At 41.6% G+C, this 24120-nt stretch overlaps 3 protein-coding genes across 3 annotated transcripts; 1 reads left to right on the top strand and 2 right to left on the bottom strand.

Annotated features, from left to right (window-relative positions):
* Positions 1-1138: 1138 nt before the first annotated feature.
* On the bottom strand, positions 1139-7385 carry LOC123729579 (uncharacterized). Its single transcript, XM_045704831.1, has 3 exons — positions 2885-7385; positions 2680-2758; positions 1139-1338 (listed from the first exon to the last, which is right to left on the bottom strand). The coding sequence occupies exons 1-3, from the start codon at positions 7082-7084 to the stop codon at positions 1184-1186; spliced, it is 4434 nt and encodes a 1477-aa protein (XP_045560787.1). The 5' UTR covers positions 7085-7385; the 3' UTR covers positions 1139-1183.
* Positions 7386-7493: 108 nt separating this feature from the next.
* LOC106581842 (uncharacterized) lies at positions 7494-15774 on the bottom strand. Its single transcript, XM_014164249.2, has 7 exons — positions 15372-15774; positions 12094-12252; positions 11696-11863; positions 8628-8679; positions 8216-8405; positions 8064-8100; positions 7494-7787 (listed from the first exon to the last, which is right to left on the bottom strand). Exons 1-7 carry the CDS (start codon positions 15384-15386, stop codon positions 7494-7496), a joined length of 915 nt encoding a protein of 304 aa, XP_014019724.2. The 5' UTR covers positions 15387-15774.
* A 59-nt stretch (positions 15775-15833) lies between these two features.
* On the top strand, positions 15834-23659 carry LOC123729588 (WD repeat-containing protein 75). Its single transcript, XM_045704885.1, has 5 exons — positions 15834-16003; positions 20129-20258; positions 21030-21095; positions 22608-22662; positions 23643-23659. The coding sequence occupies exons 1-5, from the start codon at positions 15918-15920 to the stop codon at positions 23657-23659; spliced, it is 354 nt and encodes a 117-aa protein (XP_045560841.1). The 5' UTR covers positions 15834-15917.
* The last annotated feature ends 461 nt before the right edge of the window (positions 23660-24120 follow it).

The following is a 24120-nucleotide window of genomic DNA, read 5'->3' as shown; positions in this document are numbered from 1 at the left end:
GTGGTTTTGAATCTGGCGCTCTAATTTTTCACTGGCTATTGTCAAACTCAGTCCCGGTGACGGGATCGGGTTGTCGTAAGAAGTTTTTTAAATTGAAGCAAAACATCAGTCAGGAAGTTAAAGCTTGGTCGCAAGTGGGTATTCCAAATGGACAATGACCCCAAGCATACTTCCAAAGTTGTGGCAAAATGACTTAAGGATAACAAAGTCAAGGTATTGGAGTGGCCTCACAAAGCCCTGACCTCAATCCTATAGAAAATCTGTGGGCAGAACTGAAAAAGCATGTGCGAGCAAGGAGGCCTACAAACCTGACTCAGTTACACCAGCTCTGTCAGGAGGAATGGGCCAAAATGCAGTCAATTTATTGTGAGAAGCTTGTGGAAGGCTACCCGAAACATTTGACCCAAGTTAAACAATTTAAAGGCAATGCTACCAAATACTAATTGAGTGTATGTAAACTTTTGACCCACTGGGAACGTGATGTAAGAAATAAAAGCTGATATAAATCATTCTCTTGTCACAACGTCCACAGAAGTTGGCGCCTCTCCCCGGTTGGGTGGTGCTCGGTGGTCGTCGTCGCCGGCCTACTAGCTGCCACCGATCTAGGTTTCTGTGTCTTTTGGTTATGTCTGTTTAGGTCTGCACCTGTTTTGTGTTAGTCAATTAGTGGGGTATTAAATTTGTCTGTTTTGTTTGGGGATTTTTGCGGGATTGTTTATGTGTCATGCCTTTTGGGCACGTAGGGGTATATTGCATTTTCCTATTTACGCTGCGTGTTTTAGGCATTAGGGTTGCCGGGCTGCGTCCCGTCCTTTAGTAATTTTTGGAGCTGTTCTCTACTATTCTCTCTCTCTACTATTATTCTGACATTTCACATTCTTAAAATAAAGTGGTGATCCTAACTGACATAAGACAGGGAATTTTTACTAGGATTAAATGTCAGGAATTGTGAAAAACTAAGTTTAACTGTATTTGGCTAAGGTGTATGTAAACATCAGACTTCAACTGTACCTAAAAGTGTACACTATTCCTATGTTTTTTTATGTATCTTAAAGGTAAAAGTAATATAGTCAACTATACAACTTCTACACTTTATATCATCCAATAATATATCATGAAAAACACTCAACATGAAGAATTAATGCAATTATGTTTATTTCAAATATTTATTTTGAAATATAGATTAGGTGGTCTTCCTTTTATAGCAGGAAGTAAAGGGGCTGGACAAGGCTTTGCCTATAGCTGAAAACATCCTGGAAATGAGCGAACGCTTCCTTGGTTTCTTCTTGGTGGAGCATACACTCTCTGTTCGGCAGGAGTCTTGATCATTGACAATTGCTGGGGGAAAAAAATGTAAACATAACATTTTCTTTAACTGACCCTAGTTAGTGTGAAGAATTAGTATTGCATTATTATTATTTAAATTGTAATATTCTACATAATTTACAAATGTAGGGCGGCAGGTAGCCTAGCAGTCTCAATCCGCCTATATAACGCAGAAGTGTTACATAGGCCCCCCCAGGGCTTAGACTGTTCAGTGCCAAAAAGAAGGGGTTAAAAACATGCAAAAATATATATACATATTCGTCAACTTTCTTATATCTCTCAGATATAGGACAGACACTTCAGTTCCATGTAATGAATCTGTTATTCAATGCGTTTGTAGTGGCTAATAGCAGTAAGGTCGATACAAACCCCTCGGCTTAGACAGGGCTTAGACTCTTGTGGGTTAAAAAGCATGATCATTACAAAGGTGCAACTCGTGCTGGAGACAATAAAAGGCCATGCTAAAATGTGCAGTTTTGTCACACAACACAATGCCACAGATGTCTCAGAGACTGGGAAAAATAAGAGCAAGGCAAAACGCTCGTTGACTAGTTTTGAGGGAGCGTGGAATTGACATGCTGACTGCAGGAATGTCCACCAGAGCTGTGGCCAGAGAATTGAATGATTATTTATTTACCATAAGCCGCCTCCAATGTCGTTTTAGAGAATTGGGCAGTATGTCCAACCGGCCTCACAACCACAGACCACGTATATGGCGTCGTGTTGGCTGTAGGGTTATGGTGTGGGCAGGCATAAGCTACGGACAACGAACACAATTGCATTTTAACAATGACAATTTCAATGCACAGTGATACCGTCACGAGATCCTTAGGCCCATTGTCGTGCCATTCATCCGCCGCCATCACCTCATGTTTCAGCATGATAATGCATGGCCCCATGTCGCAAGGCCTGCATACTCACCAGACATGTCACCCATTTAGCATGTTTGTGATGCTCTGGATTGACGTGTACAACAGCGTGTTCTAGTTCCCAACAATATTCAACAACTTCGCTCAGCCATTGAAGAGGAGTGGGACAACATTCCATAGGCCACAATCAACAGCCTGATCAACTCTATGCGAAGGAGAAGTGTCACGCTGCATGAGGCAAATGGTGATCACACCAGATACTGACTGGTTTTCTGATCAACGCCCCTACCTTTTTTTAAGGTATCTGTGACGAACAGATGCATATCTGTATTCCCAGTCATGTGATACCCATAGATAAGGGCCTAATGAACGTATTTCAATTGACTGATTTCCTTATATGAACTGTAGCACAGTAAAATCTTTTAAATTGTTGCATGTTGCGTTTATATTTTTGTTCAGTACACATTTGAGTGTATTGACTTACCTGTTTCACTGACGGCAGGGGTCTGGTTCTGGGAAGGTGTTGGAGTGCAGTGGTTGTTCTTGTTGACCTTCTTTGTACACTGGGTAACAAACAGTCATTTGTACAGTAGGAGAAATTCCACACAAAAGGTATCAGTGTTTACCATCATACTGTACATAGTTAATAAAAATAATCTTTATAATTTGTATTTTGATGACATATGTACCTTTAGGTTGAGTCCACAGAGAGCGCTGAATCTTCCTCTCTTCTTTTCCTTTTTACCAGTTGTTGGAAGACCAGAATTACCTACCTCGTCACCGCCAAGTGCATTGTGTGATGGCAACTGGGTCATGGAGGGAGGTGAAGAGCTAGCCTTATTGCATTTAGTTAGTAGTTCCCTAGTTAATGATTTGACCAGGGCATCGTCAAATGCATAATCCGTTGACTTCATTGCAACCTGGAGCATCTTCTCTGACCCGAATTCTTGAAGAAGCCCCTTGTAGACAGCCTTGAAAATCTTTTTGATTTTCAGATTCTGGGGGTAGGCTTGAGTTGGTTCAAGGCCTGAGGTGCCACAGAACTCAGACAGAATCCTCTTTGTGAGAACTCTTGATGTTTCACCAATGTCAGAGGATTCCAGTAATGTGATAGGGGTGATCATTGACAGCAATCTAACAATCAGTAAAAGTACCAAAGAGGTGTAGTCATTGCTAGTGGAGTCAAATGATGTATATGTATCAGAGTCCATGGCTGATGGAGTTGATGGATGCACAGAGACCCTAGACATCTCCAGATCTTTGTTGTCCATCTTGGATTCCACCTCTCCTAAAACTTGAATATCCACAGTTCCACCGTTGTGTGTGCTGCTGCCAGACAGAGAGGGTCCAGGCAATGATTTGGCACTAGACTGACGGCTAGTGGTCATAAGAGCCGGTCTGTCAGAGTCAAGTGTTCCAGCATCAGTTGGGGACAACCCATTGATTATGTTCATCAACTCTGATAATTCTTCTGATGAATTGGAGGCCAGAGAACAGGTATCCATGACCTGATTGACCATTATATTGGTGAAAAGGCTATTTGTGTCACAGTAAACCTGTGAGGAACTAATGGAGATGGCAGAACAGCTCGGGATAAGCCGACTTGTGTCCTGAAGAGAACCATCAGAGACGATAGTTTGGCAGAAATCTGATCCTTGTGATGGTGGAGGAAGCCAGGGGACAATCTGCTGTAGCAGACGTTTTATTGACTCCTTAGCAAAGGAGTACACAAGGTCAGATGGAAACTCCCTAGATTCTTCAGAAGCATTCAATCCTGTCTTCAGCTTCAAAAGAATAGAGTCAGACACGCTCTTGCCAGCTGGCACAAAAAGAGCCTGGGGGGTGTTGTGACTTTTTATGAGCTCATAAACTTTGTCAGTGAGCTCATGTGAGAAGTTCTGAAGACCATCCCTGGGGCTGAGTCTCGCAAGTCTTCTTGTAAAAGAAGTGACATCATCTGCAGTGGCTATGTGTTCCGTATCTTCTCTTGGAATTACCTCCATAACAGTGTCAACTATGGCAGAGATGGTTTGCCTTGTGTAATTTGTTGACCCTTGTGAATGAGTTGAGGAGTCACTCATATCAATGACCGAACTCCTAATGATAGGACAATAGCTTTCAACAGGCCACTCATTGGGGACTGGAGTGCCTGGAAGAGAATTTGTAAAATCACTCTGGGACCCTCTGGTCATGGCAGAGGTGATGGACAGGGAGGACTTTGAGGAGGATGGCCGATGTATCTCGTGTCCATCAGTTCTCACCATGTCAACATCCTCCAACATGGAGCCCACGATGGAACGAGTCAAGAGGCCTTTCTCTGAGGTGCTCATCCTCTCTGACATAGACACTCTCCTCTGGATTGTCATCAGAGTCTGACTAATTAAGGCTTTGGAATAATTTACCATGCTGGCCTGGCTGCCTTCATGTTCACTGTAAGTCATTTGTGTAGAAGTAGCTGTTCTGCATATGGATTCAACATGTTTGGGGGCCTCAACCACATTGTCTAGGAGGACCGGTTGTTGCTGGGCAAAAAAATCCTTGACCTTGGTAAACACATTGTTGAACAGGTTAACAGTGCCTGGCCAAATTATCTTTCCTTTCACATTGGCCCCATTGTGAACACTGACAGGAAGGGTTGAAGCTGACAGGGATCTCTCTAACTGGCCAGACACTGAAGCATCAGACATTTTAGTCATCTGGGTGAAGCTATTAAGGTCTTTAGTGATGTTTATGACGATGTTGGATGCTGCAGAATTGGTGTGCAGAGAAGAGGTGAATAAAGATGGAGTTCCACTCTTCAGAAGGATTTTGACATCTCTATCGTCACCATCATTACTGGACTCTGCACAAATGTCTGCACCTCTACCATCAAGGCTGGCATTTACAATGCCAATCAACCCTGATTGAAGGATCCCACCAGCCATTTGTGAGGCTTTAGTTTGAAACTCCTCAGTACATAGTTTGTCAAAGGCTGTGGATTTAAGACGTCTAGAGGATGCTTCCTCTTCATCATTGTTGATCTCACCATGCAAATTGTCCTGTGTATTGACAGCATAGTCATCAACAGATAAATATGATTTGGAGGCGGCAAGGACGTCAATCTGAGAAACAACGGCATCCAAAAGCTTGGACAGGTCTTCTGTATCTCCTTTTAGGCTAGAGAGGCATTCGTCCATTGATTCCTCAGAGTGATACACAGTGAGGATCTGACTAATGACCTCCTTGGTACAGGTTTGAAGGTCCGCTTGGATTTCAAGAGAATCACTATTACAAGTCACCTGAGAATCTAAACTTTCACTGGGAGCCTGTTTGAGAATCTCATCATGTATTGGTGTAACACCATCGATGACCTTTACAGAGTCTTGGCAGGGCGTGAGAAACCGCCTCAGCATTTGTCGAAATCTATGATATATAATACGAGCAGCAGAAAGGGTGCTCCCTTTTGAAATTCGGAGAATTTCAGATTCATGTGTCTGCATGGACTGAACAATAGTATCCACATCTGTTACAAAAGTGTCCAGTAATTTAGATGCTTCAGAGTCTCCCAGTAAGCTGGTTGTAAAGGGGTTGACAGATCTCAGAGCTTCACTCACTGCCTTTCTAGCCTTTGTCTGGAAAGACACACTGGAGAGTTTCTTCATATTTATAACTGGAAGACTCTGGGTAGATTCACTGTTGGTGGTGCTGTCCTGCAGACCAAGTGGAAAAGTGAGATCGGAGAGACATTGTTCACTGTCTAACAACTCAGATGGTGAAGCAGAACAAGAACTGGTGAAATCATTCAAGTCAGACATGATGCCATCCACAAATAGAGTGGCCTCCAGAGACTCTTCAGAATCACAGTCTCCAACAGAAGATGATAACTTCTCCATCACCTCAGTCTTATACAAGACTAGAACCTGGCTGGCAATCGCTTTTGTGGTGTCAAGGAGGACTTGGTCTTGCAAATACTTTTTGAGAGCCAAAAGAGGTTTTGGGGTCTCACTTTGTCCTTTTTGTTCATTCATGGATGAGGGGGTTATTAAAAGTGGTTTACAAGAAATGGAGTCCGATGTGTCAGCCTCACCATTACTGGAATGACCGATGTCCAGGTACAAAGTTGGAACCATTGTGAAAGAATCTTTTGTGCTCTCCACAAATGTACTTGAGAGATCCCCTTTTTCTGGACAGGTAAGAAGCCTCTTCAGCGTTTTTTTCGTGTCGTAGTAACAACCAACAGTGTAAGACCAGATCTTACTCTGATGGTTTTCAAGAAGGATCTGCTCACTCTGTGCAGGAGAGCAGGATGCCCTGATAGCCTGGGTAAGATTGTCCATGTCTGAAACAAAGGTACTTACCAACTCAGAGGCCTCATGGTCGATCATAAGGTCTCCGATCTCACCTATCCTAGGAGTTGGGCTAGATGATGTAGTGCCAGAACAACATGATGTACAACCCCTGAATCTTTTAACGATCTCCCGGATCGATGCAGTGGCCTTGGTCTGAAACTCCTCAGTGAGTAGTCTGTCCATACTTTGTGTTGACAGATGAAGACTAGATTTGGCACCTTTGATATTGAGGTTGCTCTCTCCTTGTTTTAGCATCTCCTCAGAACTTTTACAAGATTCAAGCATCTTCATATGGTCAGCAACAACACAAAGCAGTTCCCTCTTGTCGGGTTCATTTTCCTCCTTATTGCTGAAGTTCAAAACAGTGCCACTGAGGGCTGTCATGACCTGTCCTGTTAAATGTGTCATATCCACCTCAACACCATCCTCTCTGAAAACAACACTCTGCTCAACACTCTGCCCATTAATGAACATCTGAAGTATGTTGGAAACGCCAGACACCATATCCTCAACCACCTTGGTGCTGGAGACACCACCACTGGCAAAAATGACAGGGGACATTCGCCCAGAGATGGGAGTTTGAATGGCCACAGAGATTATGGAATTGACCTTCTTTGACACTTCTCCAACAATAACCCGGGATAGACTTTGAGTGTCTACCTGGCCCTCTCTTTGGATACAGAGGACATTGTTCAGAGACTCTTTGAAGGAATCCTGGACACTAGTGAGGAGACTGTCCTCAGTGATCCCAAAAAAGTCACTGAGTGGCTCAGATGATATAGACTCACCATCTCCCTGAGTCTTTGGCAACACTGTCTGAGACCTTTGAGAATACAAAGCAAACAATACAGCATTCCATATTCGATAGTAGACACTGTAGTCACATTAATGCATAATTCAGTAATCAGTTAAACTGGTCATTAAGAGTAAACTGTTATACAGATAACAAAACATATTTTCACAAAATGGGTTATGAATAGTTAGGTGAAACCGGTTTCTTTAGGAATGACTGAACATACCCATTACGAGAGGAGCTTGATTTGGCCGCGCAAGACCTTGAGGATTTTCTGCTGCCTCTCTTGCGAACCTTCAGGTTTGTGCTAGAAGATGTCTCTGATTCTGTCAGAGACTTGCCGGATACTGGAGACACATGGCTGTATATCCGTACAAAACGGAAAATTGCAGGGATGATGACCTCCAGGATGGCCTCAGATACAAACCGCACAATCTCCAGGCACATCTCTGCAAGCAGTGCCCTCATCACCTGTAGGACCGAAACAGTGTAGGTAGATTACTCATAGCCGGGCTCTGAAACCAAGCTCCTCGAAGAGATACCAACAATCTCACATATGTTCATGAGAATCATGAAAGTGGCATACATTGGAAAGCATGAAAAGCAGTAGGCTACTAAAAAGCTCTTTGAATGTAACTGTTTGTGATAATGTGGATGATACTGTAGACAGATAAATGGCTTGTATCTAATTTTCTTGAAACATCTATTAATATATATATGAATCATTTTCAAGGTTAAGGGACTTACAGGGTCCATCCTGCCAATGCTTAACTGCCTCCATTGCCTATACGAGATAATTAGATGTTTTTAGCACCAAAAAGCACACCAACACACATACAATTTATAAAATCCTCCAGATGACATTGTATTCAAATACTACAATAGAAGTTTGGACATACTCCTCAGTAAGTTTTTCCAGAAACCGGATGATAATCGGGTTGAAAGCATCCGGATTGATTGGCGGGAGGTCAAGAGCCCTGGTCTGACAGGCCCTGGAGACACACTCACTTAGGATATTTTCATTAGATTGTCCCTGGTGAGATGTCCCCTGAATTGCCATCCTAGAGAATTCCACAGATGTAGAGGGACCTGTGTCCAAAGCAGCATTCACCAAGGTAAAGAAGTCAGAAAACATGTAACCTTCTGAGGCAAGTATGTGTTAGCCAACTTTGTGTACTTTGTGAAGTTAAGTACCCAAGAAAGGATAACATGAGCACTCTGCTATTAGTCCTCTGCTCAATAGATGCCCATATAAATCACATTTACATGCAAAAGGATTACATTCAGTGAAATTAGAGTTTCATTTATGACCTGCATCTGTATCAGTGATCTGCTCCATTTTGTTTCTCTTGGTCCTCTTGGTCTAAAAAGACAATACAGTCAATGATATACACGTAGATACTGTATGAAGCCATTCCAATACAGCCCTTTGAGTAGAGCAAGGGTAAGATTGATTGTAGGGCTGTCCCCGACAAAAAAAAATTTGTCGACCGAGAGTCATCCTGTTCTAATGTTAAAATGTATTTTTCCATATCAGACACACCCTATGTGTTTGAATACAATCACCTACATAGGCACTGAGCTTGTCTGATGCTTTAAGCACACGGTTTGATTAAGTAATTAAGACACACAAATGACTCAAGAAAGAGCCCGATGGTGACACTGTATTAAAATAAATGACAGCGAATGCCTGTGTGACAGGCGCACGTTGTCTCGCTCTCCTCCCTACTGCAGTGAAAAGGCACCACATAACAGCAAGTATTTATTGTGCTGTCCATGCTGAAGATGCAACATCATTTCAGCCATTTCGTTTCTTCCTCATTTCTGAATGAAAAGTTCTGTTACCGAAATCCCTAACTTGTTTACAAAAAGCATTACCTATTTCCTCAGCCTTGCTCTCTTTATGTGAAACATGTAAGCATCGCATGCATGTGACAATTAGGGCCTGACCTATAGTAATCAAATCAATAAATTGGTTATAACAAACTCCGAACACAGTAATATCGACAGCAAAATGGATGCGGAGGATGTGAAAAATAAACGCCAAACGGGTGAATGTTTACTGGTTGCTTAGGAGGGAAAGGGGAATTCAGATCTGTGGAAGACATTTGACTTAGTTGTGGAAACTACTGGTGGTCAAGAACAAGGAGGGTATAGGAGCAAGCGCTGACAGAGTATTATGTGTGCCAAACATTTGCTGTTAGATTACAATATTGTTTTTTCTGACCATTTGGAACAGTGTAAACAACACTAAATAAATTCTAAGCAATACCAGTCTGTTCTAACAACAAAAAATTGTAAAGCCTTTATTAAAGCATAGCAAAGATTAAAAACAGCCAAATCTGTGAAATTGCTTAATTCAACATTTTGCCGGTGCATGAGGCTTGGTGCTCACAGAATCAGTAGGCTATTAAACAAATACTCAAACAGGCAACAGAAGCTATATCTGTCTTATATATATATATATATATATATATATAACAGTCAAAAGTTTGGACACACCTACTCATTCAAGGGTTTTTCTTTATTTTTACTATTTTCTACATTGTAGAATAGTAGTGAAGACATCAAATGAAATAACACATATGGAATCATGTAGGTACTGATAGTCCCACTAAGCGCAAACCAGATGGGATGGCGTATCACTGCAGGATACTATGGTAGCCATGCTGGTTAAGTGTGCCTTGAATTCTAAACAAATCACAGACAGTGTCACCAGCAAAGCACCCCCACACCATCACACCTCCTCGATGCTTCATGGTGGGAACCACATATGCGGAGATCATTTGTTCACCTACTCTCACAAAGACATTCTTGGAACCAAAAATCTCAGATTTGGACTCATCAGACCAAAGGACAGATTTCCACGGGTCTAATGTCCATTGCTCGTGTTTCTTGGCCCATGCAAGTCTCTTCTTCTTATTGGTGTCCTTTAGTAGTGCTTTCTTCGCAGCAATTTGACCATGAAGGCCTGATTCACGCAGTCTCCTGAACAGTTGATGTTGAGATGTGTCTGTTACTTGAACTCTGTGAAGCATTTATTTAGACTGCAATGTGAGGTGCAGTTAACTCTAATGAACGTATCCTCTGCAGCCGAGGTAACTCTGGGTCTTCCTTTCCTGTGGCGGTCCTCATGAGAGCCAGTTTCATCATAGCGCTTGATGGTTTTTGCGACTTGATGGTTTTTGCACTTGATGAAACGTTCAAAGTTCTTGAAATTTTCCGTATTGACTGACCTTCATGTCTTATAGTAATGACGGACTGTTGTTTCTCTTTGCTTATTTGAGCTGTTCTAGCCATAATATGGACTTGGTCTTTTACCAAATAGGGCTATCTTCTGTATACCAACCCTACCTTGTCACAACACAACTGGTTGGCTCAAACGCATTAAGAAGGAAAGAACTTCCTTTACTTAACTTTTAACAAGGCACACCTGTTAATTAATGAAATGCATTCCAGGTGACTACCACATGAGGCTGGTTGAGAGAATGCCAAGAGTGTGCAAAGCTGTCATCAAGGCAAAGGGTGACTACTTTGAAGAATCTCAAATATAAAGATTTTGATTTGTTTAACACTTTTTTGGTACCTACATGATTCCATATGTGTTATTTCATAGTTTTGATGTCTTCACTACTATTCTACAATGTAGAAAATAGTAAAAATAAAGAAAAACCCTTTTTACTGGTAATATATATATGGATGATTTACAAAGCCAGGCACATTTAACAATTAGGCTATTGATTATAGACCTAATTAAGTTGTGTTTTCTTCTCTCCTCAATCTTCTTAGACAATTAGGCTAAGGCAAGGGCTGTTTCCCCGTCTCTGCTGCTGCCTCTGCAGCATTGTTCTCAATCCCAATATGCTGGTTAACTTTGCTATTATGCACATAGCAACATAGGGAAGGGCCCCAATTCTACGGCGCACTGAAGATTAAGTTTCAGAACCACGGACAGCGACCGTATCCAACGCGGGAGAAAGCACATTTGTTATAAAATAATATTTGATTTATTAGTGTTGCACCATTATTTTTACATAATATAACCATATACAATTTCAGTATTACGTCTTAGCGTGATGGACTGTGCCATCCCTGTGGCCTCGGTAATGGATTAGTCAACTGAGACAGGCGCGAATCAGACAGGTGTCCATGTGCACCATGAAGAAAAAAAACTTTTGCGACTGCTCGACTTAAGAAATCCCAGTCAACCAAACAATCGTCCAGTCAACCAAATGGGGTCAGCCCTAGATTTACTATTAGGAGATAAAAGGGTATTGTATGGGCAATTTACCTTCCTCAGAACAACATGCTGTAGGGTCAGGTTATAGACATGAAAGATATCAAAAATATCCACATCTCTGCTCAATCTATTCCCTTACCTTGACTTTATTTCTCTTCACGGCATCCTGCTCCATCTGAGGCAGGGTATCCTTCTTCACCTCTTCCTCATCTTCATCATTCTGATTATCAACAAAATCTCTCTCAGCTGCATCAGTATCAGTGCTCTGTTCAACTGTGGACCTGTTGGCACTGGTCCTCCTCTTTGTCTAAAAAGACAATACAGTCAGTGACATACTGTATGCTGCCGTTGCTATACAGGCCTTTGAGAAGAGCTAGGGTAAACGATTGGTGATTGAATATTATTATGGAAGTCTGTTGTAAGGACAATTTACCCTCCAACCTCTCAACGGCATGTTGTATGGCACATTGGACAGGTTTGGAGTGTGGACAGGTAAGACCCCAGATTTCCCTTTCTCTCCTCAATCTATTGTCTCACCTTAACTTTTCTCCTTGTCACAGCCTTCAGCTCGATCTGAGGCAGGGGATCCTTCACTTCACTATCTTCTGGATAGTTTAAACCCAGGATATCATTCTTCATTTTCTGGACTTGACCTTCCAAACTTTGATGATCATGTGGATCATCTTCATTTAAACTCTGATTGGAACAAATTAGACCATTCTTTAAATGCTCATGGATATGGCCAATATACCACAGCTAAGAGCTGTTCTTATGCACGACACAACGCAGAGTTATTATAAACTTGTTACCAACTTAATTAGAAGAGTAAAAATAAATGTTTTGTCATACCCGTGGTATACACTCTGATATACCACAGCATTCAGCCAATCAGCATTCAGGGCTCGAACCACCCAGTTTATAATGGCCAATATACTATGGCTAAGCGCTGTTCTTAGGCAAAACTGCTTGGATACAGCCCTTAGCTGTGGCATATTGGCCATATACTACAAACACTGAGGTGCCATATTGCTAATAAAAACTGGTTACCAACATAAATAGAACAGTAACAAGTCTTTTTGCATCATACCCGTGGTATATTGTCGTATATACACATGGCTGAAATGCTGTTTCAGCCAATAAGCATCCAGGACCCAAACTGCCTGGTTTATAATTACACAATAAGGCATGAGGGGTGTGGTATATGGCCAATTTACCACAGCTAAGGGCTGTTCTGAAGCAAGCCGAAACACGAAGTGCCTGGATACAGCCCTTAGCCATGGTAAATTCATTTTTGCTAACGGTTGTATTCATTTTGGGATCTATCGCATCCCACAGCTGTCCCAGACTATGTTTGGAATATTTATATCTCACACAGAATAGGTACATTTTTGTACAATGGGGATAGTAAATTGACATAGGCTAGTGCTTTTGCTATTCATTAGGCCTATTAATTTTGTTGGCTGATGAAAAGTAAATGTAGACAGTTCTTCCAATATCTTCAATACGCGCCTTGGAATTGGATAAGGACGCAAGCAGTTGAGTCTCCAATGTGTCTGTCTTCACTTGTAGCCTGTGAGAAAGACCCGATCACTTGATGGGCATTGGCTAATGAGAATTGAGCTATCTGAGAGAGCCATGTGAGTGAGAGGTGCTTCAGAGCCAGGAGAAGGGAATTATAATTATTATATTCAGCCCAATGGATTTTTTTAGGGGGCATTACTGTAACACAAAAGGGATGTCGCCGGGTAATTTGAGGTATTATCAAGTGCTTGTCAAATTGTGAATAACAGTTGCAGCCTGAGCAAAAAAACTAAGCAGAGCTCATGCCTTTCATGCGACTTTTTTCAAATCATCATTAGAGTCACATCATACAGCCTTAGAATGTATTAAAAATCAAAACGGATAGCCCAACGTTTGTATCACAACCAAAGTTACATAAATAACTCTAAATTAAGCATATAGGAGTACCTATTTCTTTGTTAACTGCTAAACACAGAATAGCCACATGTGCGCACTCCCTCAAATCGTTTGGAGAAAATATTGTATTTTATTTTATTCAGCTATGTTCAATTGTATTCTTCATACTATAAAATAATGCCATGGAATTCTAACCAAATCTTGTCTGCTAAATGAACTAGTGTAGCCATATGGCATAGCCAGATCAGGGTCTAACATAAGGACAAGTCAGAGTATGCTATTCTGTTCTTCTGAAATAGACTACATTTTAGACTGGATTTATTGTGATGGTGTAGGCTATGTTACATGGATTTATTAGACTTTTTAATATGTAGATGTTCCAAATGTCTGCATCAGTGGTTTGTAGGCTGTGTGTGGAAGCCAGGAGATGCTAAATGTGTTCATGTTAATTAACGGTCAATCACCATCTGACAAAATTTCATGGTCGCCACAGCCCTAGGCATGGGTCCTCAAATCCTCAAAAAGTTTTACAGCTGTACAATTAGGAAGGAGCATCTTGACTGGCTGCATCACTGCTTGGTATGGTAATAACACCGCCCACGATTGCATGGCGCTACAGAGGGTGGTGCGGACAGCCTAGTAAATCAGCCCAACCAACGCATCACCGGGGGCAAGCTACTTGCACTCCAGGACACCTACAGCACCCGATGTCACAGGAAAGCCAAAAAGATAATCAAGGGCAACAACCACCCGAGCCACTCACTGCCTGTTCACCCCGCTATCATCCAGGAGAGAGACGGAAAAACAGCTTCTATCTCATGGCCATCAGACTGTTAAATTGTCATCACTAGCACATTAGAGGCTGCTGCCCTATATACAGAGACTTGAAATCACTGGCCACAAACAATGGAACACTATTCGCTTTAATAATGTTTACATATTGTAACGACCCTGGGTTTATAACCGCGGATATCGACTCTGCCACTCGAGCATGCTTTTGGGGCACAGTCGATAGCACGCTGGACTTCGGGCTAGAAGGTTGAGGGATCGAGACCTGCTCCCTGCCTGTTTCATTATATATTTTGCATTACTCATCTCAAATGTATATACTGTATCCTTCCTATTCTACTGTATCTTAGTCTATGCTGCTCTGACATTGCTCATCCAAATATTTATATATTATTAATTCCATTCCTTTACTTTAGATTGTGTGTATTGTTAGATATTACTTGTTAGATTTTATTGCACTGTTCGCAAGAAACACAAGCGTTTCGCTACACCCGCAATAACATCTGCTAAACATGTGTATGTTACAAATACAATTTGATCACCAGGGCTGTTCTCCCTGTCATCCAGGACCTCTATATCAAGGAAGGCCCGGAAATCGTTAAAAACTCCAGCCACCCAAGCCATAGACTGTTCTCTCTGCTTCGGCACAGCAAGCGGTACCGTGCATCAAGTCTGACACCAACAGGCTCCTGATCAGCTTCAATCGCCAAGCCATAAGACTGCTAAATAACTAACAAAATGACTACACAGTACAGGTTTTCGCTATAAATACACATAGATCCTATTGCCTGATATCAAGATTCGTAATTAATGCGTTATGGAGTCACCTATTATTATAATAATTTAGGTAAAATTATGATAAGTAGCCTACTGCTGTTATCTTTGCAAGGATCATATTTTATTTATAACAAGTCCCATAGGTTATTATAATGCATACTTTTTTTTTACAATATTTAAAATGATTATATTAGCGGGACATTAACGTTAGCCCACACCGCCACCCAGCTGCCACTACTTGCGGCATGTCCTGTATACCCTGTGGTCCCTGCCGCTGCATTAAAAAAAAAGACGGTGCATAGGCCTTCTCTGTTAGCAATTCATAGGCTTACCTTATTATCCTCCATGGTTAAAGTCTATGGCTGGAGCGTATGTTCTCATCATGTAAAACTTAACCAAGTGATTACCAAAGAGATAAGGCTATCGCATTTTATACAAAGCCAACGTCATAATGTGAAAGAACTTTTACGCAATAAAACAACTTCAGGGATGATCTGTCAATCAATGCGACCAGCGACTCAATACTGGAACCCCATACCACTAAAAAGACCACTCGAAACAATAAATACTGATGTATTAGCTACGTTTCCGTTTTTTTTGGTACAATAATGTGATGAGACAACAAATAAATAAGTAAAAAACAGCCAACAACAATGATGAGCAATACATAACATTGTAAATAAGAATGTGTTCTTAACTGACTTGCCTAGTTAAATAAGCTTAAATCATAAAAAATAAAAATAAAATATTAAATCAAATGCAGTAATTTGAGAAGAACGCTTGAGGGCGACTACGAACCAGTTTTGAATAAACAAGGACAGAAGCATGCCATGTGTTGTTGGGTCAGAGGCGAAGGTTCATAGTTGAAATCCGAAAAGATGGTGGCGCACGCAGAAATACGCGTGGTTCATCGTGGTGGTAGCAAAATAAACTTCAGAGAGCCAGTTATTACAAATGATTCCAGGTACGTGTGTGTGTATTGCAGCTGACATAAGCTAAACCTGAATTAACTGTATGTCAAGTATGGCATGGACGCAAACTGTAGCTCTGGCTAGCTACTGTGGCTAGCTAGCTAGCAAGCACGGTAGCTAACGTGTTACTGTATAGCTACAACACAAGTATTCTAATCTTGAGAGAAACGTAACGTTGGCTATTGTTGTATGTGGTCCTGTAGCTCAGTTGGTACAGCATGCCGCGTGCAACGCAAGAATTATGGGTTCGATTCCTGGGAGCACCCATACGTAAAATGTATACGTGCATGGCCATTGCTTCGCCCGCAACGAACCATTGTTTATACAGACGACTCGTTGCAGAAGCGTCCGTACGTAGTCAGGCGTCCTTGATCAACCAACTCAAACGAAAATAACACTTAACAGCGGCATATTCAGTATCTCTAGGAACGATACTTTCCGGGACGAAGCAAGCATGATCGTGGCTGGTAAAAGTGCTAAATGGCTTATACACAGAACCAGTGGAGTGGTGGAAAAAGTACCCAATTGTCATACATGACTGAGTCATTTTCTATTAAGGTATCTTTACTTTTACTCAAGTTAAAGTCACCCAGTACAATACTAGAGTAATAGTCTAAAAGTATTTGGTTTTAAATATACTTACGTATCAAAAATGTAATTTGATAAAATATACTTATAATAGAAACCTATAAATAATTTCAAATTCCTTATATTAAGCAAACCAGACGGACCCATATTCTTTGTTTTATTTTTTATTTATGGCTGCCAGGGGCTCCAACACTGACATAATGGGTGGGACACAATGCAGATAGCCCAGTTAGCCAATGTGCGGGAGCACTGGTTGGTCGGGCCAATTGAGGTAGTATGTACATGGATGTATGGTTAAAGTGACTATGCATATAAGATAAACAGAGTAGCAGCGGCGTAAAAGAGGGGTTGGGGGGGGCACACAATGCAAATAGTAGTCTTATGTTCAGAAGTCTTATGGCTTGGGGGTAAAACTGTTGAGAAGCCTTTTTGTCCTAGACTTGGCACTCTGGTACCGCTTGCCATGCGGTAGTAGAGAGAACAGTCTATGACTAGGGTGGCTGGGGTCTTTGACAATTTTTAGTGCCTTCCTCTGACACCGCCTGGTGTAGAGGTCCTGGATGGCAGGCAGCTTTGCCCCAGTGATGTATTGGGCCGTACGCACTACCCTCTGAAGTGCCTTGCAGTCATATTTGCCTTATGCAGCGCCACACATCGCCTTTGCATAGAGTTGATCAGGCTCTTGGCTGTGCGAAGTTGCTGAATATTGTCAGGATCATGCACATTGATCCAGAGCATCCCAATTGTGCTCAATGGGTGACATGTCTGGTAAGTATGCAGGCCATGGACGAACTGGGACATTTTCAACTTCCAGGAATTGTGTACAGATCCTTGCGACATGGGGCAGTGCATTATCATGCTATAACATGAGGTGATGGTGGCGGAGGAGTGGCACGACAGTGGGCCTCAGGATCTCGTCACGTTATTTCTGCATTCAAATTGCCATCGATAAAATGCAATAGTGTTTGTTGTCCGTAGCTAATGCCTGCCCATACCATAAGCCCACCGCCCACATTGGGCGAACCACTCGCCCACACGATTCCATACACGCTGTCTGCCATTGCCCAGTACAGTTGAAACTGGGATTCATCTTTGAAGAGCACACTTCTCCAGCATGCCAATGGCCATCGAAGGTATGCATTTGCCCACTGAAGTCGGTTAGGATGCTGAACTGCAGTCAGGTCAAGACCCTGGTGAGGACGACGAGCACACAGAGAAGCTTCCTTGAGACGGTTTCTGTAGAAATTATTTGGTTCAGCAAACCCACAGTTTCATCAGCTGTCCGGATGGCTGGTCTCGATCCCGCAGGTGAAGAAGCCGGATGTGGAGTTCCTGGGCTGGCGTGGTTACACTTGGTCTGCGGTTGTGAGGCCGGTTGGACGTACTGCCAAATTCTCTAAAACAACGTTGGAGGCAGCTTCTGGTAGAGAAAGGAACATTCAATTCTCTGGCAAAGCTCTGGTGGACATTCCTGCAGTCAGCATGCCAATTGCACACTCCCTCAACTTCAGTAATATGTGTCATTGTGTTGTGACAACTGCAAACTTTAGTGGCCTTTTATTGTCCCCAGCACAAGGTGCACCTGTGTAATGAACGATTATGCTGTTTAATCCGCTTTTTGATATGCCACACCTGTCAGGTGGATGGATTATCTTGGCAAATGAGAAATGATCACTAAAAGGGCTGTAAGCAAATTTGTGCACAAAATGAGAGAAGCTTTTTGTGGGTATGGAATATTGTTGGGGTCTATTTCAGCTCATGAAACATGGGACCAACACTTTACATGGTGCGTTCTTATATTTTTGTTCTGTATATATTAACTAACTAGGCAATCCACTGATTCCACTTCCTTGCTTGCAGGCTACTGATTCAAAATGTAATGTTACACATGCCGGTAACTAGCTAGGTGCTTTAAGCAACGAGGGTGTAACATTAACGTTTATTTAAACACACTGGCATTGTTTTCAATTGTATTGGGTTGCACAAAAACAGTCCATGGGAAGCCAGAATTGAAATACAATTCCATTTCAACTTATGGTGTTTTCAGTCATCTGTCCTCTTTTAAAGTGAACTCCGGTGAAGAAAAGAAAGCAGAATAACTGTTCCTTTTGAATGAGGACTTAACTCTTATTTTATTTTTTGTCAGTTCACTTTACCTATTTTGTGGTCCGAAACCTCTCTGCATTCACATTGCTATGTTTAGAAAGGAACCAAGGTCTTTTTGCAACAGTCACTCAATGCACTCTGGCTGGCCCACAGTCTGCGTTTTTACAAAGTGCAGGACGAGACATTTTATCAGAATGTGTTATCGGACAGCTAGATATATCTAATCACATTTTGAAAGCTAATATATTTGCATTTTGTTAAACTATGAGACATTATAATCTGAAGATAATATTAACATGTAAATATTATTGGTAACAGAATAAATGGCAGAAGAATAACTGTAGATTAAATAATGCTGTAATTGAAAATTGTACACCCGATGAAGGCTACTGCCCCTTTAAGAGCTAGCATTGATTCACCAAATATGTTGTTGTCTTACACTATTCAAACCCCACAATCGAATAAATGGCTTATGAAGCTCTTAGCTTATAGATCATATTGCAAACAAATAATCTGAATATCGTGTCGATGCATGCAAATATAAGTATTTCGTTTTGTATGTGCATCCATGACAATCTCTAGCCAATGTCCAAAAACAGCACGTTTTTTCCGTGAACCTGAACATCATCTTATCTCTTTTGTGCCACCAATGTATGAGGTTATGGAAGGGGAAACTGTATTGCAGTAGTCTAGTGTATGGTGTGGGAATAATGACAAGCGAACATGGAGAGATTTGTGTTCACATTGCCCTAACAAAGGGAACCGAACAGACTTCAAGCGAATCGAACTTAGACCACCTCTTGAGATTGTTTTGGTTCGCTTCGGGGCTCTTTTGAGGGGTCTGGGTTCCCTTGGCGTGTTCACACTGCACAAAAATTAAGCTAACCTCACTGAGTTCACAAAAATTGTCTGAAAGGGGCCACATTTGAAAACACTTAAGGGACCCACTTCCTCTCTGCTTACCTCATGTCAAAATAAAAGTCCCCCAGAAGTTATTCCTTTTTGTCTACATATGGCACACGTGCAGGACTTATTTTGACATGAGGTAAGCAGAGTAGGAAGTGGGTCTACAACAGACCCACGTTTGGAAAGTCTGTTTAATAATACAATATTTTCGATAATGTGTCTCAAATTCGCTCCCGTCATAATGACCAACCCGCCATGGCCACCGGCACAGTAAGTTGAAATGGAATTGTTTTTAACTTCTGGCTTCCCAGAATTGTATTTCTGTTTTTGTGCAACCCAATTGCTTCAATTGTATGTAAATACACCTGAGTTGCTAAAAGCACCTAACCGGTATCGTTAGCTAGCTAGACCTGTTTTTGGTATTTAGTTAGCTAATCATAATAAACAGTCGGGTGTCTACGTTGAATCGGGAATAACCGTAGTCTGTAAACTGATTTCTTTCCGGTCCTTTTCACCAGGTTCCTTTTGTGTGCCTCGGGGGAGTCAGTGAAAGTGTACAGTTCCAGCTCAGAGGAATGCGTCCATGATTTGCAGGGACACACAGACCTGGTGTCAGGCATTGTCCGCAACCCTTCAAACCACCTGCAGGTTTGTAAATGCAGTAGCTACTAGTTTGTGTGCCCGATATGTGTGAACTTTCCATACTGGGCGTTACAGGAAAGCCCTATACAAAACGGCGCCATAGACTTTAACTAACCGTCGTTGGCGATGATTTTTTTTGTTCACTGACTCAAGAACGAAGAAAGTATCTTTAAATGTCTGTGTCCAGTTGCAGGTGGTTCTACAAAAAACTGCGAAAACGCATGGCAAAAACAATGCTACTATTTTTTGCCATGTAATCTTTTCTTTTTTTTTACAGAGTGAGAAATCCCTCTTGCATGTGTGTAGATCTTTGTTTTGGTTGCGCAGTGTGACACTCTGTCATCTACTTCTACAGTTCCTGCAAAGATGTTGGAAAATGCAAGATGTCTGGCAGCTGAAATGGCAAGGGAACACCTCATTTGGTGCAAAACGTAGATTTAATATCTTTCTTTGTTTTTGTAGAATGACCTGCAACTGACACACATTTCTAAGATACTTTTTTGACCGAATCGAGAACAAAGAAAGTATCACCAAGAGTAGTTAAGTTGAAAAATCAATGGCGACATCTTGTATAGGGCTTTCCTGTAACGCCCAGTATGGAGACATAGTTATCACATATCTGGTAGCTATAAATACAGTAGCTACATGCGTGTCTGCAATCAGCATGTTTGTCGAAAGAATGGTTTGTTGTTGCTCCTATGGTTTGGTGTCTCTGAGGAATGTTTGTTCATTGCAATGTTTTGAGTGTAGACGTGATATTGTTGCACTCTCCTGCAGGTATACTCGTGCTCAGTAGATGGCACTGTCCGATTGTGGGACTTCACAGATGGCATCCTCATCAAGGTACAGCCGAGCTCTTTGCCAAAATCATTTGCGATCGCTACTTCCCTTTTGCTTTATGTACAGTTCTAGTCAAAGATTGGACACACCTACTCATTCAAGGGTTTTTCTTTATTTTTTACTATTTTCTACATTTTAAAATAATAGTAAAGACATCAAAACTAGGAAATAACACACGGAATCATGTAGTAACCAATAAGCTGCCTTGATGACAGCTTTGCACAGACTTGGCATTCTCTCAACCAGCTTCCTCTGGAAAGGTGTAATTCATCCCAAAACATCTCAATTGGGTTGAGCTCGGGTGATTGTGGAGGTCAGGTCATCTGATGCAGCACTCCATCACTCTCCTTCTTGGTCAAATAGCCCTTACACAGCCTGGATGTTTGTTGGGTCATTGTCCTGTTGAAAAACAAAGATAGTCCCACTAAGCGCAAACCAGATGGGATGGTGTATCGTTGCAGAATGCTGTGGTAGCCATGCTGGTTAAGTGTGCCTTGAATTCTAAACAAATCACAGACAGTGTCATCAGCAAAGCACCCCCACACATCACACCTCCTCCATGCTTCATGATGAGAACCACACATGTAGAGATCATCCGTTCATGTACTCTGCGTCTCAAAGACAAGGCGGTTGGAACCAAAAATCTCCAATTTGGACTCCAGACCAAAGGACAGATTTCCACCAGTCTAATGTGCATTGCTCGTGTTTCTTTGCCCAAGAAAGTCTCTTCTTATTGGTGTCCTTCAGTAGTGGTTTCTTTGCAGCAATTCGACCATGAAGGCCTGAATTACGCAGTCTCCTCTGAACAGTTGATGTGTCTGTTACTTGAACTCTGTGAAGCATTTATTTGGGCTGTGATTTCTGAGGCTGTTAACTAATGAACTTATCCTCTGCAGCAGAGGTAACTCTGGGTCATCCTTTCCTGTGGCCGTCCTCATGAGAGCCAGTTTCATGATGGCAATTGATGGTTTTTGCGACTGCACTTGAAGAAACGTTAAAAGTTCTTGAAATTTTCCGGATTGACTGACCTTCATGTCTTTAAAGTAATGACGGACTGTCGTTTCTCTTTGCTTATTTGAGCTGTTCTTGCCATAATATGGACTTGGTCTTTTACCAAATAGGGCCAAAATCTGTATACCACCCCTACCATGTCACAACACAACTGATTGGGTCAAACACATTAAGAAGGAAAGAAATTCCACAAATCAACTTTTAACAAGGCACACCTGTAATTTTAAATGCATTCCAGTTGACTAGAATGGTTGAGAGAATGTCAAGAGTGTGCAAAGCTGCCATCAAGGTAAAGGGTGGCTACTTTGAAGAATCAAATATAAAAATATATTTGAATTTAACACTTTTGTTTACTACATGATTCCATGTGTTTATTTCCTAGTTTTGATATCTTCACCATTATTCTACAATGTAGAAAATAGTACAAATAAAGAAAACCGGAATGGTGGTTCTCTGTTTGACTGGTTCTGTATTTATAAATCACTTTACTATAATACTTTTCAGACCTTCATTATTGGGTACCCCATCTACTCCATATACGTCTCTGAAAATCATGGAGGTTGGGCAAGAGGGCTGTTCCCGTCTCTGCCTCTGCAGCATTATTCTCAATCCCAATATGCTGGTTAACTTTGCTATTATTTACGCAACATAGGGAAGGGCCCCAGTTCTCCCAGTAGCACTGAAGATTAAGTTTCAGAACCACGGACAGCGACCCGTATCCAACGGGAGAAAGCACATTTGTTATAAAATAATATTTGATTTATTAGTGTTGCACCATTATTTTTACATAATATAACCATATACAATTTCAGTATTGCGTCTTAGCGTGATGGATGTGCCATCCCTGTGGCCTCGGTATTGGATTAGTCAACTGAGACGAGGCGCGAATCAGACGGGTGTCCATGTGCCATGAAGGAAAAAAACTTTGCGACTGCTGGGCAAATCGATCAACCCCACCAGCATTCGTCCAGTCAACCAAATGAGGTCAGCCTAGATTTACTATTAGGAGATAAAAGGGTATTGTATGGGCAATTTACCTTCCTCAGAACAACATGCTGTAGGGTCAGGTTATAGACATGAAAGATATCAAAAATATCCACATCTCTGCTCAATCTATTCCCTTACCTTGACTTTATTCTTCAAAACATCCATACTCCATGAGGCAGAATTTATCCTTCTTCACCTCTTCCTCATCTTCATAATTCTGATTATCCATGAAATCTCTCTCAGCTGCATCAGTATCAGTGCTCTGTTCAACTGTGGACCTGGCACTGGTCCTCTTTGTCTAAAAAGACAATACAGTCAGTGACATACTGTATGCTGCCGTTGCTATACAGGCCTTTGAGAAGAGCTAGGGTAAAGCGATTGGTGATTGAATATTATTATGGAAGTCTGTTGTAAGGACAATTTACCCTCCAACCTCTCAACGGCATGTTGTATAGCACATTGGACAGAGTTTGGAGTGTGGACAGGTAAGACCCCAGATTTCCCTTTCTCTCCTCAATCCTTGTCTCACCTTAGCTTTTCTCCTTGTCACAGCCTTCAGCTCGATCTGAGGCAGGGGATCCTTCACTTCACTATCTTCTGAATGGACTTTAAACCCAGGATATCATTCTTCATTTTCTGGACTTGACCTTCCAAACTTTGATGATCATGTGGATCATCTTGACAGCTCTGATTGGAACAAATTAGACCATTCTTTAAATGCTCATGGATAAGCCATTGCCACAGCTATGAGCTGTTCTTATGCCGCGACACAACGCGAGTTATTATAAACTTGTTTACCAACTTAATTAGAAGAGTAAAAATAAATGTTTTGTCATACCCGTGGTATACACTCTGATATACCACAGCATTCAGCCAATCAGCATTCAGGGCTTTCCGAACCACCAGTTTATAATGGCCAATATACTATGGCTAGCGCTGTTCTTAGGTAAAACTGGTGAATGCAGCCCTTAGCTGTGGCATAATGTGCATATACACCACAAACACTGAGGTGCCATATTGCTAATAAAAA

This window comes from Salmo salar, chromosome ssa21, assembly GCF_905237065.1.
Source record: "Salmo salar chromosome ssa21, Ssal_v3.1, whole genome shotgun sequence".
Lineage (NCBI taxonomy): Eukaryota > Metazoa > Chordata > Actinopteri > Salmoniformes > Salmonidae > Salmo > Salmo salar.
The sequence above is the reverse complement of the archived record's forward strand: the minus strand, read 5'-3'. Positions and strand labels throughout refer to the sequence as shown.

Bases quoted from the DNA above. Each gene is read 5' to 3' on its own strand.
- LOC106581842 (XM_014164249.2), bottom strand. The intron at 8,680-11,695 runs GTAAGGGAATAG...TTGTCTTTTTAG, and splicing joins TGAAGAGAAATAAAGTCAAG to ACCAAGAGGACCAAGAGAAA. The intron at 8,101-8,215 runs GTATGTCCAAAC...TATCTCGTATAG, and splicing joins CTGGAAAAACTTACTGAGGA to GCAATGGAGGCAGTTAAGCA.
- LOC123729579 (XM_045704831.1), bottom strand. From the start codon at position 7,084: ATGTCCCCTGTCATTTTTGCCAGTGGTGGTGTCTCCAGCACCAAGGTG. The intron at 2,759-2,884 runs GTACATATGTCA...TTTGTTACCCAG, and splicing joins TCTGTGGACTCAACCTAAAG to TGTACAAAGAAGGTCAACAA. The intron at 1,339-2,679 runs GTAAGTCAATAC...TTTTTCCCCCAG, and splicing joins CCCTGCCGTCAGTGAAACAG to CAATTGTCAATGATCAAGAC.
- LOC123729588 (XM_045704885.1), top strand. From the start codon at position 15,918: ATGGTGGCGCACGCAGAAATACGCGTGGTTCATCGTGGTGGTAGCAAA. The intron at 20,259-21,029 runs GTTTGTAAATGC...ACTCTCCTGCAG, and splicing joins ACCCTTCAAACCACCTGCAG to GTATACTCGTGCTCAGTAGA. The intron at 21,096-22,607 runs GTACAGCCGAGC...AATACTTTTCAG, and splicing joins CAGATGGCATCCTCATCAAG to ACCTTCATTATTGGGTACCC.